The 18,494-nt window shown below is 42.7% G+C and overlaps 1 protein-coding gene across 3 annotated transcripts in view; it reads right to left on the reverse strand.

Annotated features, from left to right (window-relative positions):
* LOC105452481 (acid sphingomyelinase-like phosphodiesterase 3a) overlaps window positions 1–18,494 on the reverse strand; it is a 41,463-nt gene that overhangs the window by 13,079 nt on the left and 9,890 nt on the right. Inside the window, exons 1-6 of one of the 3 annotated variants that reach the window (XM_011693607.1) lie at window positions 8,883–9,139; window positions 8,777–8,813; window positions 5,281–5,354; window positions 3,345–3,413; window positions 1,975–2,146; window positions 220–425 (exon numbers count right to left, since the gene is read on the reverse strand). In XM_011693607.1, the coding sequence (XP_011691909.1) occupies window positions 220–425; window positions 1,975–2,146; window positions 3,345–3,413; window positions 5,281–5,338 (505 nt within the window). In that variant the 5' untranslated portion in view covers window positions 5,339–5,354; window positions 8,777–8,813; window positions 8,883–9,139. Of the gene's footprint in view, window positions 1–219; window positions 426–1,974; window positions 2,147–3,344; window positions 3,414–5,280; window positions 5,355–8,776; window positions 9,140–18,494 lie in introns of those variants that run through there. The other 2 variants (XM_011693605.1, XM_011693606.1) reach the window with 2 other exon arrangements.

The following is an 18,494-nucleotide window of genomic DNA, read 5'->3' on the forward strand; positions in this document are numbered from 1 at the left end:
GTTACGGCACAATAATAAATGTATAATATTATCGACATTCTACATATTTAGCCAGAGATTAGCTCCAAAGAGCTAATCGATGGTTTAATTCGTCATCATTGATTTCGAGTAAAACCGCCGCAATTTAATAATTACTATCTTCAATTGGTATATTTCAATCTGTTTCATTTGTATCGTCATATTTGGAAACCGCGTGAAAAGCATATTTGCTTTGCTCACCCTTTGTAAAAGTATCCAACGCTTCCGGCGGTAGCCAGGTCTGCCAGACGGAAGCGAGCTGCGTGTAATTCAGGCCTATGTCTTCGTGGCCGAGCGCGGGGAACACGAATTGTCCTTTGAACGTGCGGTGCAACAGTTCGGTCAAATTCCGCAAACACTGCAGACGCAGCTCGGCGCTCATGCCAGCATTGCGCGTCAGCGCATCACTGCAACAAGTAGTTACAGCCTCGTTAGTCCTAGTTACATAGAACGCTCGCACTCGGGGATTATAGCGCGAGAGAGCGTCGGTGATTATCGCCGATAAATACAGCGAGGAAGAGGAAATGTCGCCCGGATAAGGACACGTCGCGTGCGCGTCGCGTCGCGTCGCGTCGCGTCGCGCCTCGTCGACGCGCGAGATGAGGCGCAATGCGGCACAACGACGACGACGACGAAATCAGACGTGCGAATTGTCACCCGAGCGGAACGCTGATAATTGTTATGTCAACGATAACTGATTACGCACCCGCGACGGAAGTCAGAGAAAACGCGACAGAGAATACAAGTGGAACGCGTTCTGAAAGGGGGATGCAGTTTGTAATATAGAATTGAGGCAAGATAAAAGAAAACAAAAAGCTTACAGGTACTGTTGTCCAAAAAAAAAAACAATATTACAAATTTGTATTTTTGCTCCGAGATATCATATCATTCGTCAATTCGGAAAAATTAGTGCAAAGCTCAGATATACATTTATAGTTATCCCTAAATAGAATGATTATGTGTACGAGATTAATACAAATGCGGAATTTAGTTTAAACTCGGAACACACGAGTTCAATATGTCGATACCTATTAACATTAACGCACGACGAATTTGAAATTCATGGTATTTCGAAACTTTTCGGAAATAGACATTTCATGTTACATCAATATTTTAACATTTAACATTTGCATTCGTTTACATCCGTATCTCTCTTTCTCTCTCTCGTGACAATAATTGCGATGAAGCGACGATGTTAAGCGGGAGAAAGCCAGTCGGTCGTAATATTTATACTGGTCAACGATACCGTACCTATTCGCTTCTGGTAATTAATTGGAAGTCGTGCGCCTCCAACTAGTAAATTGTTCGTAAAGTAAATTTATTTAACGATAATATATTCAACACATAATAATCGCGTTATTAACTGAATTAACAAGTTGCCGTACCCCAAACTGGATCTTGTTTATAATTTTATTGATAATAAATGAGATCTCATGAATAAATTACAATACGTTAATGATTCATTTAACAACTACAATCGTTATTAACGATAGCAGGTCGTATATCGTTTGACTATTATAAAAGCCCTGAATATTTTCATAAATTTCAAATACGTAACATAAATTGGTAATAACGACAACAGCGATAATGATTTGCAATGGAAACAGTAATAATAATATTACCGAAAATAATCATTCGAAAAAGAGCCCTTAAAAATAATAATAATGATAATAATAAAACGTCCTTGTATTTCGATATGGATGAATCCGAAAACAGAAAGATATTAATGCGAATTATTGGTTAATAAATAGCCTATTACATCAACATATCGCATCTCAATCATAATATACATCAATTATCCGTATTTATGGAAAAGAATTAAAAAATAGCAGATTATCGTTTCCCCAGTGAGAGATCCCATTTAGACTGTCAATGCGCAAATGACCCACGTACGGAAACAGCGTATCGAACGCCGAACATTAACCGGGGCGACGATTATACGATAGTTGGACGTACCCCGTCCATAGGACGAACTCGATATCGCCTTGCATCGATCTCATCGCCCGCGCCGCCGACTCGATCAGGGCCCAGGGCGAGTCGCAGCTGTAGTCGCCGAACTTGCCGGCCGCCATTTTTTTGTCGAACCACACATGTCCGGTATCGACGGCGTTTTTCATGTTCCAGCACACTGAAACACACGACGGTAAAAGATAGGATTCGCTCACGAGATGAGACTATCTCGGGAAGCGACAAATGGATAAGGGTTGCGAGAGGGAATAGAAAGCAAGCGGTTGATGATCGTGAGAACTTGCGAGAAATAAAAATCACGCGGCCGCGTGACAGGGAACGGCCTAAGGGTCGCGCTTTTATTCGCGCGCTCACTCGGCCCGCGTCTCGCTAACGTTCGTACGACACGAGGCCTAAGGCCTATAGCTGAGACGGGCGATGTGGGCCGAGGGAGGGATAGGTCAGGGGTAATTCAAGCCGCCTCTATTTCGTGCAGGTCTCGTGCCTGCAGCCTATGGAGCACGCTAGGTTCTTTAGAATGATCGGTAAATACCCGCGCGCGCGGGTAGGCCAGTAAATAACAGTTCTACCGTCCTATTAGAGAAATGATAATAATTCGCTCATGCGATCGTCGGAAAATGAAATGAGTGTAACGGATTCGGAGGCGTGTATTCGTGTTAAAGCTCGGAAGCCGGCCGCGCGGCGGCGAGCCGATTCGTCGCATGCTGGAAAAACAATTGGAAAATATCCCGTGCGAGCTTCTTCCTTCGGAAAAAAAAACTTGCTACCCAATAGATAAGTTTCGGAAATTATGAAGTTTTGTGGAAATTCTCACACAAAAAGGGATGCTAATAAGTTTGAGGAAAATTTTCATGAAACGCACCCGGGAAAGTTTATACCTCGAAACATCTGGGCAACACCGATACCGAGGGTGGTAACACCAAGGTTCGGATTTCGCAACGGGGCGATCGATCACGTACATTTTCTCTAAGAGCGCGAAAAAGTGAAAATTTTCACGCGAATTTCGCGAAATCGCGGGTCACGTAATCTACTTCCGAGGCGAAACGATGAAATTTGATAGGATGAGATTCGCGTGAGTGATCGTACGAGATATGAAAAACTGGATATGAGATAAAAGAACTCGCTAACAATTACGTGATCAATCCCCACGGCCGGCACGGCGAGTAACTTGGGCCACGAGTCGGATGAGGATCATCGTCAGCACAAGCGCATGCAAATCATTCTTCTTGAAATCTATGCGACCGCGCAATTAATAAAATATTGTATAAATATTCTATAATCTATTCTCGTAAAATTATTCCTCGCCGACGATTTCGCATCGCAAAATTGTAAGAATTATGCAAAGCGTGTTGACTTACTGGAAGGGGCGTTTGCCTGCATAGCATACTTCGGGTCGTAATGAATATCGGTGATATGCCAGAAATATCCTGCAAAATAGAAAAAAAAAACTTTATCCTGATCCGGGATTAATGGAGGATTAATGTAACAGGATCGAATAAGATGCGCGCGCGCGCGAGAGCACGTAAAAAACGCTACAAACAGTATCCAAAATTTTCAATATCAAATCAATATGTATTTTGGCGCTTAACACGGTTGAACACTTTCTGGCTTCGGTCGAATCGATATATTTCGAAAAAGTAATAACGAATGGCACGAAATAAAAATAACTTATTTGTCAGTGCAAAATAGTGAAAAATTTCAAATATCGCTGTTTATTAAGAGGCTTAATTTATACGTTCAAAAAGCTCGTTATTTTTATGTTCCCTTAAATAAACAGGTTTTTTGACCCCCTTCTCCGTGTAAAATTTGGCCGGCAGTGCGTATAACCTTGTCGAAATATCCCAGGGATTTAAAACTAGTATCATATCGGTGAGTCCAATTTTCATTGCTGTAGATATGGAAAAATACATCTCACACCAATTGCTGCGCTTCCATTGTCGCAAATAAACATAGAGATCATATTTGCGCATCTACACGGAAAAAATGCTGCACACAGCGAAATTCGTGTAGCAGATGGAAATTTTGCTTTTCCGGTGGTAAACCCTATGCAGAGTCTCACGAAATTTAGACTGATTATATCTTACAAACAGTAAAATGTATAAATGGATAAAATATACAGGGAAAATATCAGCGCAACGCACTAAAAAATATTAGTTTTACTTGTTACGTTGTATTTATGAATATTGCATAAATTATAAACGTCATTGTGTGTAATATTGCAATTTCTAAATTTTTAAATGGAATTTCGTGCTTCTTTTTTAATGTACTAGCAAACGCAATTTTTAATCGTCTATAAAAAAGAGTATAGAAATTATTTATATAAAAATTGTAAATATAAAAATATTTGCAATATTATTATGTGCATAAAGAGGGGATTGTGCAGAATAATCACAAAACTGTGACTTGATTTTGTTAAAGATATATAGAAAAAAATTACGGAAGAAAAACAAAAGCAATTTGAATGGTTCGATAATTTTATGTGAACATTTTTTGTTATTGCAATTCCATGCAACAATTGGAAAGTATGCAATTACAATTTACAATGTGCAACAACTTTTTTTAGAAACAATTTTACACTAATTAAATCATCTCGTTAATCTGTGCACAAAAGTATTAAACTAAGATAATCAAAAAATGAGTATTTTACAATATTTCATATTTTATGTCAAAATATGTCAGAATACAATAGAAAATATCTCACAAATCATTAATTTTTTTACTATCTTATTTCTACATATATTTTTTATGCAAAATATTTCAGATAGATTTATATAAAAAATAGATTTATATAAAAAATTAGTGGGTTTCATTTCATGATACTTACACAGAAAAAGATTCGGTTACATCATTTCGGTGCATGGGATTGCATTAACGAAAAAGAAAATCGTTTCTTCAAAAATCGAGTACAGTTATGGATTTGAAGTGACATTCTCATATTGAGATTCTACTTGCAGTATCGCTCCGAATCTGTCCGTTATTCCCGGCCTATTATACAACGCCGGGAAGTTTTTCTCTCTCTCTTTCTCTCTTTTTCTCGAGAAAACTGCGCCGCGGGGTGGATTTTCTGGCGGCGCGTAAACGCGATAGCCAGATTGCGCCCAAAGGCAATCGGATATGAATACTATACATAATTTCTTTTCATGCGGGGGGAAAAAATTGCGTTTACCAGAGTGCGTGTAAGGGAAGCACACGAGCGTGTCTTGCAAGTGCATGAGAAGTATAATACCGCCGGTTATGCGCTCCGAGGCAGTTTCCGGCGGTAACAAAATCGCGGAACGTGCCGGGGGTACTTACCTATCTTCCCTTGCACCGCGCAGAGCCATGAGAGCAGTATCAGGTAGTCGCGTATCATCTTTCCGGAATCGCACCTGTAATTACAGATCGCGTTTGAGCGGGTTACAGAAACCGAATGTCGACGATCGGCCCCGGCGATAACGGCGCGCGGCGGCGGCGGCGGCGGGACGGCTTTGTTTGCGCGATTGCGCACCCCCCCGCGCGAGTCCATCCGCTTCGCGTATCGCGCGCGCGAGATTGCGACTAAGAAACTCGCGCGGCGGAAGGGCCGCGAGATAGAGTATTTCCGACAAACTGGATATTCGCGGAGTCATAAAAGATGATAAGTATATATGCGCCCCTCCGCTACGACGCGGTATTAAAGCGGAATAACGTTTCGCGTAGTTTAAACGCGATATGCAAATAGGTCGACCCATTAATGTCGGATAGCGCGCGGCCACGGATAATTTTGCTCGCCCGCTCACCCGTGAACGCACCGAATTTGGATCCGATCCGGAATTTTTCCCGGCTTCTATTTCCAAGACGTATGTATAATACCAGGGGGAGAGTGGGAAAAATCAATTCCCACGTCCCGCGGAAATTCGCAATTGTTCGGCAATACCGAACTCGGGGCTTTATTTACCCCCGACGCTCAATAATTTCAATCATGTGCGCGGGTACACTTTTAGATTCGGCCAATAGAGAAAGATTTGTTGGCCTATATATTTGACCGTCGCAAAGAGCCGTGGGCAAATATCAACAAATTCATTGGCTTTTGATGCGACGCGCAAAAAAACAAGCTGCTGCAGCTCCCGCGCATATGTGTGCTCCTCTTGTTACAAATCAAACTATCAAGCGGTTATATATCGCCCATAGTTTTCGGGCGACTCTCCCGGTTAAAATCGACAGGACCGGACGCGCGAAATCAAATCCCGTTTATATGTACGACGAATTTATGGAAATTCATTATTTTAGGAAGAACCATGTGACGAACCGCCGCGGTATAATTAATGCACTGCGCGTCGCGCCGGCATACCTATGTGTATTTCGTTCCCCGGCGAAACGTACGTAAATATTCAAGATAAATGACACTGCGGGAAGTGATAAACAAGCGCTAATTTCGGATTTAATTCGGCGACAATTGCCCGCCTCGCGAATGGTGAAGCGGGCGCGTTATACTCTCGAGCGTCTTGCATGAATATTCCCCCATATAACGCAATGCTCATCAACGAGCATCATGGTTCCTGTTACTCACAACTCACAACAATGTAACCTCCGCCATCGAAAATAATGTAAATTAATTGACGTGGCTACGTACAGCTCCTTTACGTAAATTTCATTGAATTAAAACTTTAATCTCTCTCTCTCTCTCTCTCTCTCTCTCTCTCTCTCTCTCTCTCTCTCTCACTACACATTACTATTTTTTCTACATATTTCATTTTATGGACTTCACGCGTGTCGCGGCGAAAAATCTCTTATTTAACGAGACCGCGATTATCGATTTTTTATTCATAATATTTTTAACGGCAGATTTCATCCGCCCGAGTTCGTTCTCCCATTCTCGTCCATTTCGTAGAAATTCCTGTAGGTATTTCGGCGCCCATTCACGCTTACCTTGCTTAACGTATTGCTCCGTGCCTGGGAGCCGCTGAAAAGCGGATGAGTGGAGGGCGGGCACATTTGGCCCGGCGGCCACCGTGAATTTCAATTTGCGACTAGCGCACGACAGGAACGACAAGCAGAATTACGAGGACGAGGCGAGCCATTACGGGCAATCGGTCTATCATGGACGCGGGACTCTTTGTACAGCCGCGGCCGGAAGTTTACGATGGGACACGCGATTTTCTTGTTTCGTTTCGACCGCGGCGCGCACGGGATCGGGCGCTAACGACTTAATGCAAAATAATGACCGTCCCGAGTGTGCCGATACGCGCGATCTCTCCTCGCGTCTGCCACGTAGGCGACACTAACCACTGCCGTCGTGGCATGAATTATTCGCGGCGAGGCGGAGTGTCAAAACGTCGATACGGTATCGCGACATTTCGTGGAAACGTAATTGCGCAGAAGTAATTGCGCTGATGATTCCAGTTGTTACCCGAGGGATCGATTGTGTCCCCCCGATGGAATTGATTAACTCGCCCCGGGAAGATCGTTCCTCTTCCCACGACAATTCTTGCGAATGACGACAAAATTAAGTGGTCGGATGTATATGTGTGTTCTATTCTTCGTCTCCAATTAGAACAGATAAAAATAGGAAATGATCTGCGATACTGTCTCGCGCAGACGCTTTTCAGTTTTTTTTTAAGTTTTACCGGCAACCTATTAAAATATATAAGTAGAGATTAATTAAAATCACATCAAATTTTGTAATTTATTTCACACAATTAAAACTTAAATTGTAACAGTTTAGTTCTCTTTATGATATTTTAATAATCTTGTTTTTCTAGAGTAAACAGAGCTATCTTTAATTTAGTGTCAAAAACATATGTGGCCAAATATCTTAAGAATTTTATGAGTATTTTCATCAGATCTGAGTGAAAAAACAAGATGAAAAAAGTATTAAGTCGATTCATTATATTGGTCGAATAAAATTAAAAATAATATATGCCACGTTTCTAAATAACTTTTATCAAGACACCACTTTGCTGGCTGGAACACATTTTTTTTCGTATTACACGTGCGCCATATTTGAAAACTCATCCAACGTCAAGCTCGTAAACGAGAAATCATTTTTCCCGATACGTATAGCGCGGCGCGCGGCGCACTAAACTAAACACGAAACTTTAAAAACTGCGCTCGTAAATATTCATGACACGCGCGAGGTGTAATTACTTGTAATCGCGTGTCACATCGCACAAATGGCTATGTCGGGCCGCCATAAGAATTCCACGTAATGTGTTAACGCGATAGCTTCCACGAGCGAGAATAACGAGTGCATAAACGCTGTTACGACATGCGCGCGCGCGTGTTTTGAATAAATAGCTCGTCATGTGCGTACATTATGATCCGTAAGAACAGTTAAGATCTTAATTTTTATTGTTAAAAAATATCGAGACTTTTTACAAGAGGATTCTTTATTTCTCTCGACAACCTGATGAATGAAAGTTTTATTCAAGAAATGTTGGATGATCTTATATATAACTTGATTTCAATCCTGAATATTGAACTCAATTTAGATCTATTATCAGCATCAGACTTGGAGATCAAAAGTTTATTTAGAATTTTATGTGCGCCACATTTTAATATATATTTTATATATGTGTATTCTTGTAATATTTTTTGAAGATTTTATAACAATACATACGAGAAACTCTCCAGACAGTACACTGTGGATAATATATTATATATAGCCCACTCACAAAGATCTTCAAGATGCGATCATTTCTGTGTGTAAGTTATTACTCATATTTAGAAACAGCACGGCTGCCCTTGAAAATTTTAAAGAGTCACACGCATCTCTGAACAAGAAGTTACGAGAATAAATCTCAAACTTTAACTAGAAAAGGTAGATACTCACCGCGTAAATTCTTTGCGCAAAATGTTTTCAACGAAATCTAAAAATGAGATGTATATATTAAGCGACACTTTCCCGAAGAGCTATTTGCACACTGTTTGTTCTGTACTTTCGCTCCGGTCCCGCGCTCCAGCAGCGTATAGGCACACTAAATCGCACAGACCTCACGCCGCGCTTCGTGCTCCGATAAACTCGAAGATTATATCTAGTTATAGTGGCACGTTGTCAAGTGGATAACATCACTGGCATCGTCGAACAGGGGATGCCGAGGATGTTGTCTGACTATAAACCCCCTGCCGCGCCATTACTCGACGTGTCTCGTCTATATTAGAGCGATGTATTCCGTCCTTCGGAACCGCCGCGACGTAGCTGGTCCTCTGTACTGGAAAAGCGCTCGAGTTGACCTCGATACCGCGTCATCCGAGTGACCTCGTGACGATACACGGATGGCGGAGTAATTATCGGCGCTCTTAGGTCGGTGACTAACGAACTGTCTATCTGTGCGCGGGGGTGTCTCTTATTGTCAGCGGAAATCCGTTTCCTCGCGATCGCGTCGAACTATATTCGCGCTTCTATCGGACGAGCATTTCTCCCTTTTGCTATATACGTAATCTTTCTATCGCAGCCATCGGCAATCAACAGGGAATCAGCAGGGGATCGCGATAAAATGGAAGCACGTAGCTGCCATTCCTTCGCGATATCCGCCGAAGCCAGTGGCGCATTTTCGATTAGGCCCCCCGCTCCCCCCCTTCTCCCCCTTCCCCCCTCCCGGTACTTTAGATTCGAGTATGAAATTGTATCTAAAGATAGCGGCGTGAAATAAGAAGACGGGGGTATCTACTCCTTTTGATCAAAACTTTTTGACGGCCACAATTTTTGATCCTCACAATTGCGACGTAAATTACACGATTTATACGTGCGCTCGTCAAGAATCGGGAGCATTTGCGGCAAAAGCGAATGAAACTTTTAGTAAATTATCGATTAAAGCTTTCCGTTAATTTATGACGGTCATTTATCACGGGGGGGAAAAGGTAAAGCCGACGCGAAATTCGTTGCTAACGTTGGCCATTATTGTGTACAAAGAAATATTAGGATAGAATGTCTGTTCGAAAGGAGATATACGCGAATACAATAAGTTGTATTGATTGGTTTTTCGAAGCTGTGTGCCTCAATCGGATTATATTCCCCGCAGAAGGAAGCCAACCAGCGATTTTTCGATTGTTGATTGGTTCCCTTCTGCAGAATTCAAGACCCAATTTTATCTCACGTTTCAAAATAAATCGCACATCCGCCGCTTTTTGGATTTTTGCCTTATTGCTCGGCGGGCGTTCACACGATCCACGGCCAATATATACGCCTGTTTCCTTTTAGCAACACCTTCCAGAGCTGTTTGCTTTTAGCTTTCTCTCTATACGTGATCATTGCTTTATTCCAAATACGGAGAAAATGTAAGAAGGGCACGTCTCTTTTCTGCGTTTTCTCTGTGTTTCGCTTTCAAGTCAAACCTAATATCGCCCTTGCAACACGCCGACATTGCCGCCGCCTGCAACGCTCGCGATGTAAATTTCCCCTCGAACGTTATTTTATAAATATTTGTCAAATAACAGGGAATCCAACTTCCAACGACAAACGAACTTGCAATCAGGATACCAAATTGCATCATCGTGTTGCATACGAAATGGCATATCTCAATATTTGCCATCTTTACCCGAAGAGCATTGCATGCGGAAAGGCATATCTCAATATTTGCCGTCTTGAAAAAGTTTCTTACGGAAAGTTAGCCCGTCCGTATGCTTTGAAAGCCAAATTACGGCCAACTTATTGTTGGCTAACAACCTCCGAATTGAAAGAGGCTAAATTGCGCCGGTTGCGCAATACTACCTATATCGCAGCGGGGGAGCGCAATCCCTTTTTAAACAAGAACAGAAAATGACACGCGCGCAATCGCGTAACGCAAATTACTTTAAAATTGAAAATTAATTTATTGTTAACATGCAATTATTGTTTGTATTTAATGCACACGTTTTATCATATCTGTATTCGTGTGCGTGTGCGCGTGTGTATATACGTATATACACAATGTAATTACATATTGTTTTATCGCAAAAGGGAAATTACCCTCCGCTCACGGATCTTGTCCTCGCGGTGATGAATTTGCGCATTAACCGATACCCGTTTTTCCGCCTCCTCCACGGCACACCCTCGCTCGATTTCGCCCGGAGCGCGATTCACGTTGCGCGTTAATCGCGCCGGGTACACGATTGCGACGTAAATCGCGCCCGTTCGCCTCGTTAATGCAAATCAAAATTGTCCCGGAAATGTCATTACAGAGAGAGCGCGGCTCGCAGCGCGTTATCGCGCTATCGCGATCGTGCGCGCGCGCGACGTAATACGTTTTTCATCGTGTCAACAGTTAACACACGCGTATTCGCGCGCGCAGATTGCGCTCCGTCGGCACGCCCGCACCGGTTTAAGAGCCACGCCGCGGAAATATCCGCGACCGGTTATAAATTACGACTCTTATCACACCGCCGTCCGCTTATAACATCCCCCTCATCGTCGTGGCTTTCGCGCGGGCCCGCGCGACGCGACCGACCGACGGAATGTATCACCCCCGAGTCCCGAGGTGTATATCTTCAGCGGCATTAAGGACATGGAAAAAATATTTCACCGGTGTGGAAGAAGGAACTTTATTTATTTTAAAAAATGCAGAAAAACTCGAAAACACGAAGCTCCATAAGAGATTTCGTTTCGCGTTTCATTGAACTTTCTTTGTAACGCCAATTGTGGAACTTGTATATGTTTCAATCAGACAGAGATATTTCAGTCACGCTAATCGGAAGATTGACCGGTTACCGATTAAACGTTAATCTCTTATCAATCATTAAATCTTGGTAAATAATCCTGCTGCACACCGCGCCGATCGCAATCGTACGCGACATTACATTTCGCCTGTTTGCATTAAGCTCGATATGCAAACGCCGCTGTATAACATGAGGTGTATACTCGGCGTGACTGAGCGTGTCAAAAATTTCCACGCGACGTTTTACGACGAGCTCGCGTGTTTCCGAGAGTCCGTGGTGGGCTCTTTAAGCGCGACGCGTCACGAGAGTAGCGACGGGCGGATGTCAGATACGCGCCCGAAACTGCCGCGGCACTATAAATCTCGGGCAAATCAACGGACTCTCTCTCTCTCTCTCTCTCTCCGGTGTGGTTCTTCGGCATTACGGGGACGCCCCAGGGTTTCGCCTATCCGTCGGGCGCTCACGTGACAACTTCTTAACCCACAGCCACGTACGCGCCCGGCTTTATATCGAATACCGCATGGACTGTATCTTTCCCATCGCGCGTTTACGAGCGGTGCTTTAGCCCTTCCCTCTTGGTCCTCTTCACCACCGCGGCCGCCATCCCGCATCGTCCTTCTTTATATACCGCGAGCTTAGGTATACCTTCCTGCCGTGAGTTTATCGGTAATTGACCTTTGGGGATAGTGTTTAAAGGTATAGAGCGGCGGACACACAACGGTCTCTCTGGCGAGAGATTCGTTGCGGGTAAAAAGAGAGGAGGGCCCGCAAAAGGGTAGGTGCGTAAATTCGCTCCGCGAAATTGGATACACCTTGAACAACTCTGGTACGTGCTCAAGGACGCTGGGACAGTCTGCAAAATCGCGGGAGGTTCGTAGTAAAATCTACACGCGCGATGTTTTTTCTTCTATTATATTATCGGTGCTGCTGCGAAATCGGTTTGTCGTATTTGCCAAAGTTGATAAGGGAATGTCAGATACCTGATGTAAAATTATTTTTATCAGTCAATATAGGTTTTTTGATCAGAATCATGCAGCTTAATTAACTTCAACAGTTTAGCTTCTCTTTTAGAAAGATGTTTCACAATTACTCTTTAACTAGTTTCAAACTAAACTTTATTCAATGCAAATATTAATAGAAAAGAGACCGCATTAATGCAGAAAGTGCATTTTGGTAAAGGAAATTTTTAATATATATGTACAGAAAATTAATTCCATTGTATCTCATACAGCAGTGCCAAAATAAGTCTCTATTTCAAAAAAGTAGGACACACGCAATTCCAAATAGATAAGTAATTTAAAAATAATAAAAAAGTAAACTCATGGTCTAGACTATTTCCAAATTTAGAAAAGAATTAATTACGTTATTTTAGCTGAGTTTTGCTGCAATTTCATTATTTGTTATTAAATTGACTGTGCAACAGAGAGAAAGAGAAAGAGAGAGAGAGAAAGAGAGAGAGAGAGAGAGAGAGAGAGAGAGAGAGAGAGAGAGAGAGAGAGAGAGATAGCGCACGAGTAGCCTTATTTGTATGAGCATATTGCTCGATAAGCTCGAAACGATAGCAGTTTCCGACCAAGTGACAGCGAACGTCAGCTGCCACTCGTGCGTGATACGCCGAAATTAAATCAGCGAACGTTGCATATATCGTGGACGAGATGTATCGTTTTCTCTCCTGCTTCCCATGGTATCCCGTATCCCTCTCGTCTCGAGAACTCCGCACAGGCTTTAACGCGAGTTTTTAGTTTAACTAGTCCTTTGGGCTGCATTTTTCAGATACGTAATACGTCGCCGTTTGAGAGCCGTACCGGCGCACCCTTTTAAACGCATGCATATTCATATATCTTTTTCAATTGCAGAGGGAGAGAGAGAGAAAGAGAAAGAGAGAGAGAGAGAGAAAGCGATGTCTATGCCCCTTTTATTCTGCGACTTTTGCAAAATATTTGCCCGCATATTTAATTGGCATGCACCATGGCGCGCCTCTTTGAAAACGTATAGTTTCACCCCATTTAATTCGGCTTTGAATTCTTTAATTCGTCGAGAGGGAACCGCTCGCTCGAGAGCGTACATTCATCGCGCGCGTGCGCGCGCGCACACACGAGCTTTATGTTTTTCGATAACACGGCACAAGAGATACTTGGCTGTTTAACATGCGTGCGCACGTTGCGTCGCGCATCTCGGTCGCTCTTAACGCGCGACCGGGGTCCAATCGCGACTAATTCGCAGCTTCACCAGCCCACCCGCTCGACGGCTGTACTGAAAACTTTTCCCGAAGTGCACGCGAAGGCCCGATTCGACCCCGCCGCGAGTCTGTCGTTCGCGAAGGTAGATGCAAATAGAACATCGCGTGTTGCATTTATTAGCACGGAGCCCGTTCGACGGCTAACGAGCTGGAACTCTCGTTTATTTTCCTACCCCAGCGCGCGGGGTGCCCCTCGACTCGTAATGGATAGTCGCGAGAGAGTATCGGTCCCATCCCGCTCTTTCTCACCTAACTCGTTGTATCTTTTGTGCCGGGCCGTCCGATTCCCTCGCGCGTTTTTTCTTTTGATCGCTCCGCTACTCATTACTCGATCCCGCGGGAAGCGCAATGAAATCATTTTTCCTTACACCGTTCCTTCCGTCGTTCTTACGGAGCCGCTCCGAAACGAACGGAGTTAAAATTTAAACAAATTCCTTTGGATAGTTTGAACGTTTCAAAGATCAAGTAAAGGCCATAAAAATAAAAAAAGCCATTGAAGATATCGACATCCTCTTGATATAAAACAATTTTAGATGGATACCTTTTAGTAAAATAAAATGTTAGAGAGCGTTTTATGATAATTAATTCTGTATTAAAAAATAGAAAGATTAAAAATACGGATCTTACAAGTTTAGTTGGATGTAACATTTTAAAAATTAAATAATATATTTATATACTGTCTGAACTTCATATTAAAAATATGAATTCAAGACAATATCTAAATGTATAAAAATATACACATTTAAATATATTTTCTACAAATTTTGAGCGGGTCTACCCTTATTGTGAAGCCTTCATCCTGCGCAGCCAATATGATTCTTTAATAAAAGTTTCAACGCTTTCTTAATTAGTATCGAATACAAATATGAATGACAACTCGCAAATTATAAAGTCCATATAAGTAACGAAACTTTATTCTTTATGCAAAGTTTACCGGATGAATTCATCTCAACAGAATTTTGATCTAGAAAAATCGCAAATTTCGTCTCAATCTTTATTAAGGGGATATTGACTCCAAATACGAATCTGTCACTGAAGCTCAGATTGGTTATTCCGAAATGCTCCGCATCGGCAGCGGCGCATTCGAAATGGAGGCGGACAGAATAAATTGATGCCGCTTGACAGTGGAAAGAAAATGCAAATGAACGATCGCGTGTATAGTCTTTACCGGCGCGCGGCGCGGTGCGGCGCGGCGAGTTGTACTCTGCGCTTAATAGGCTAAAGTTCTCGCTCATTTTCCGCCCTTACAAGAAATCGTACCGAGCTCGTAATAACGCCCGCCCGGGCCACTATCTATCCCAGGCACAACCCACCGTCGTGCCGTCAGCTCGCAACCCCCTTTTAATCAGCGATCTCGTCTCGACCCGCCCTCACTGTTTATACATTCTTCCGCCGAATTCTTGCATCGGGAGCGAGCTTGTTTCCTTTTTTTTTTTGGAGCGGGATACGTGCTCGTTAAGTTGGCGTGTCGCCAATCACGGATGCGTTTACGTAACGCATGTATACAACGTTAACGGATCTGTGGCTGTGAACGCAAGACGGTACGCTGTTTCTTTGAGTTTGTCGAAGTGACACGCTAGGAAAAGACTTCAAACAAATCTTCTAAAAGACAAATTTGAAGCAATTCAATATTGATATAATATTAGCGAACGGATAGGCACAAGATACTACGAATAAGATACTGAGAATCTAATATTGACCATAAAATATAAATATAAATTAAACAATAAAAGAAACTAAAAGATATACACAAGAGAAATGTATGAAAATATGTTGCAACTCTTCTAAGACTTTTTTTAATAATATATAAGATTCGGGCAAAAAATTTTTAACAGAAAATATGCAGCAGTAATAAATTTTTGTCATTCTTATTACAAAAATTACATCTTGCTCCCCTCCATCCTCGTTTTCGGTCGTAATTAAAAACTACAATAACTTGTACCGGCACGGCGACGCCATGCCTAGTTCACGGATCATTAACCTTGACCGGATCCATAAATCTTTGTTAAGCTTTTAATGGGCATGGGGTTTAAATGAGTCCACATAAAAAATTCAATGGATTTAAAAGATTTATAAGAAATTGATTTCCGTCATATCGCTTCGCGCAGGCTTCACTCGCTATAACTTACTATCAATTATAACAGCATTTTTATACTCGCTAAACGGGACGAGACAGAATAAAAAATCAAATATTTTTCTAGGACATACGAGAGTCAGCATTAGCGGAACGATATTAACTGAAAAGACGATATTCAGTTTCTTTTATAAAACCTTTCGTAGCCCGACGCGCGCCGAATTAAATGCAATTATATCCCTTGAAAATAAGCGAGGGAAAACGAAGAGTTTCCTTTTCTTTTTTAATCTCTTGGAAAAATCCTGGATACCGACGGCGGCGAACGCTTGCCGCGTCGAACGGAAGTCGTTGGGAAGTTTTAGTTGGCCCTGAGCGACGAAATATCCCGGGCGCAATTACCCCGCCGCGTATATATATATATATATAGGTCCACTGCGGCGCGGCGCGGCGCGGTGCGGTGCGGCGCGACGTGAGATGCGCTCCCTGAAACGTTTTGCAGGTAAATGCGGTCTCTAAGCGGCCGTGTCGGGAAATACGTTCGACGGCGGGGCAGGAGACCGGAAATGTGGTACGCGAAAGCACGAAACGCGCGCGTGACAAGAAACTGCGCCACTCTCGCTGCATGTCGTGCATCCTCGCGCTGCGCGCGCGAAACCGAGTAGCAGCACCGCAGAAAATTCCTCGATATCGATCGGCGTCAGGGCTGAGCGAACGAACGAATGTACGCGGTGTACGTTCCCGGGATCCTTCGCTTGCTGCTTTAATTAAGTTAAATTGCGCCGCATTCCTGTAGAGAAGGTGGCGCAGCCGTCCTTACGATCTCGCAAGACTCCCCGATTTACGCGTCATTTCTTTCGCAAAACTCTTCGCGTGTCTTTAGCAACTTTCGCGGAAATTCTCTCGATACGCAAGAATCTCCCCGGGGAAATTACTAAATTTCACAGTTTTTGAGACAGCTAAGAAATATTTTAAATGTCTAGACACATTTTTAGACGAAAGATGCAAGCCTGCAGAAAAGATTAAGTCTTGACAAAAACGGACTGAAATATCGAAAAGTAAGTTGTAAGTAAAATTTAAAGTGAATGAGATATAAAAAGTATGTAGAAGTGAGAAATGTAAAATTGATAACCGTGCAAATGGTATTTTAATAAGCGCTCGTGTAACATAAATATTATCATAATTATAACGATCGTATCGGTCGGTAGAAGTGAACGAGAAAAATATTTCCGGCGAGTGCGATGAATAATTCCATGTCAGAAAATAATCAACTAGGCATTTTGCCTTCCTACTTTTTGAAAACATTGATAAAATATATAACAATTGTTGAATTATAAAAGGCGAGCAATCCGATGAATTGGAAATCGAATAACGCGCATCGTGCACAATAATTGCATTAATTTCGAATGACGGGGAAAAAAGCGATGTATGTGAATAATGTACAACAGACAAAAAATAAACGAATTAAAACCGACTGAAATGGAAATTCATCTCGCGAAATTGGATTATTCTCGAAAATTAGGAATCAATTTTGAAAGTCTTGCAATGTAATACATTCTCTTTCGATCTCGTTCTCTATATTTGATCCGTGTTTCGTATTTCAGCCCGCAAATACGATTTGTAATTTATTACTCTAATTTCTTGTGTTGCAATTTTATTACAATCCGTTATTTCGTGTTTCCTGCGCGATCCATTTATCCACTCCGCGCGGTCTTTAAAAACAAACGTTGAAAACACAGAGCAGAGAGGAGGGGAGAAATCCTTCCTTAAAATCGAGAGCCGCTAGGAACAAAGGAGGTGCCGATGCGTGCGGATAATCTATGGTATCGATAACGGTGGGTTGGCGAGCGCGCGATAAATCCGCGAGACAAGCCGGGGAAGGAAAGTCAGCGCGTGAATTGTACCTACACGCTATGAAACAATCGTTATGATTAGAGCGCGTTTCGTGCGCGCAGCGCGGCGCGGCGGCAACGCGGCGGCCGTTTTACGGGCGGGACAGTGTTGAAGGAATCGAATAGCCGGGAGCAGAGCGGGACAAAGAATTTCCACGGCCTGAATCCCTGACACACTCGTTCGTTACCCGCGTTAACCCCCTTTCATCCTCGGCAGTGTCCCTCTCCGCCACGAAAATACCGCCAATGCCGCATAGGCGGATTCTTCCCCAAATGTAAAATCTCGTTATACACGCCAAACGCGAACGATTTCTTGCGACAAAGCGAATTTTAATTGACGTAAAAAAAAACGCAGAAAAACGTGCTTTACTTTATACGTCGATTAAAATTCCGCTCTTCTTATTTTGAGATTCCCTGTGAAAATCCCGCGAAAAATCTAAGAGCTAGCAAAAATTTCTCCATATATCATGCATCTCACAATACCATTCAGATATTATGCAGACTCCTGCGTTATCGAGTTTAGACTACTTTGCACCTCAACTCCCCGCGCAAAAGCACGTAACGAGCGGGCTGCGATTTTTTTTTATCGACTACCGAAGTACGCGCGATCGGATTAAATTAAGAAACTGTGATGTAAACTGGTGTGGTATACCATTACCGGGTATCTCGATGAAATAAAGGAGATTCATTCGAGCGGATTTCACTGCCATTGTTA

This window comes from Wasmannia auropunctata, unplaced genomic scaffold, assembly GCF_000956235.1.
Source record: "Wasmannia auropunctata unplaced genomic scaffold, wasmannia.A_1.0 LD336031.1, whole genome shotgun sequence".
NCBI classification, from domain to species: domain Eukaryota; kingdom Metazoa; phylum Arthropoda; class Insecta; order Hymenoptera; family Formicidae; genus Wasmannia; species Wasmannia auropunctata.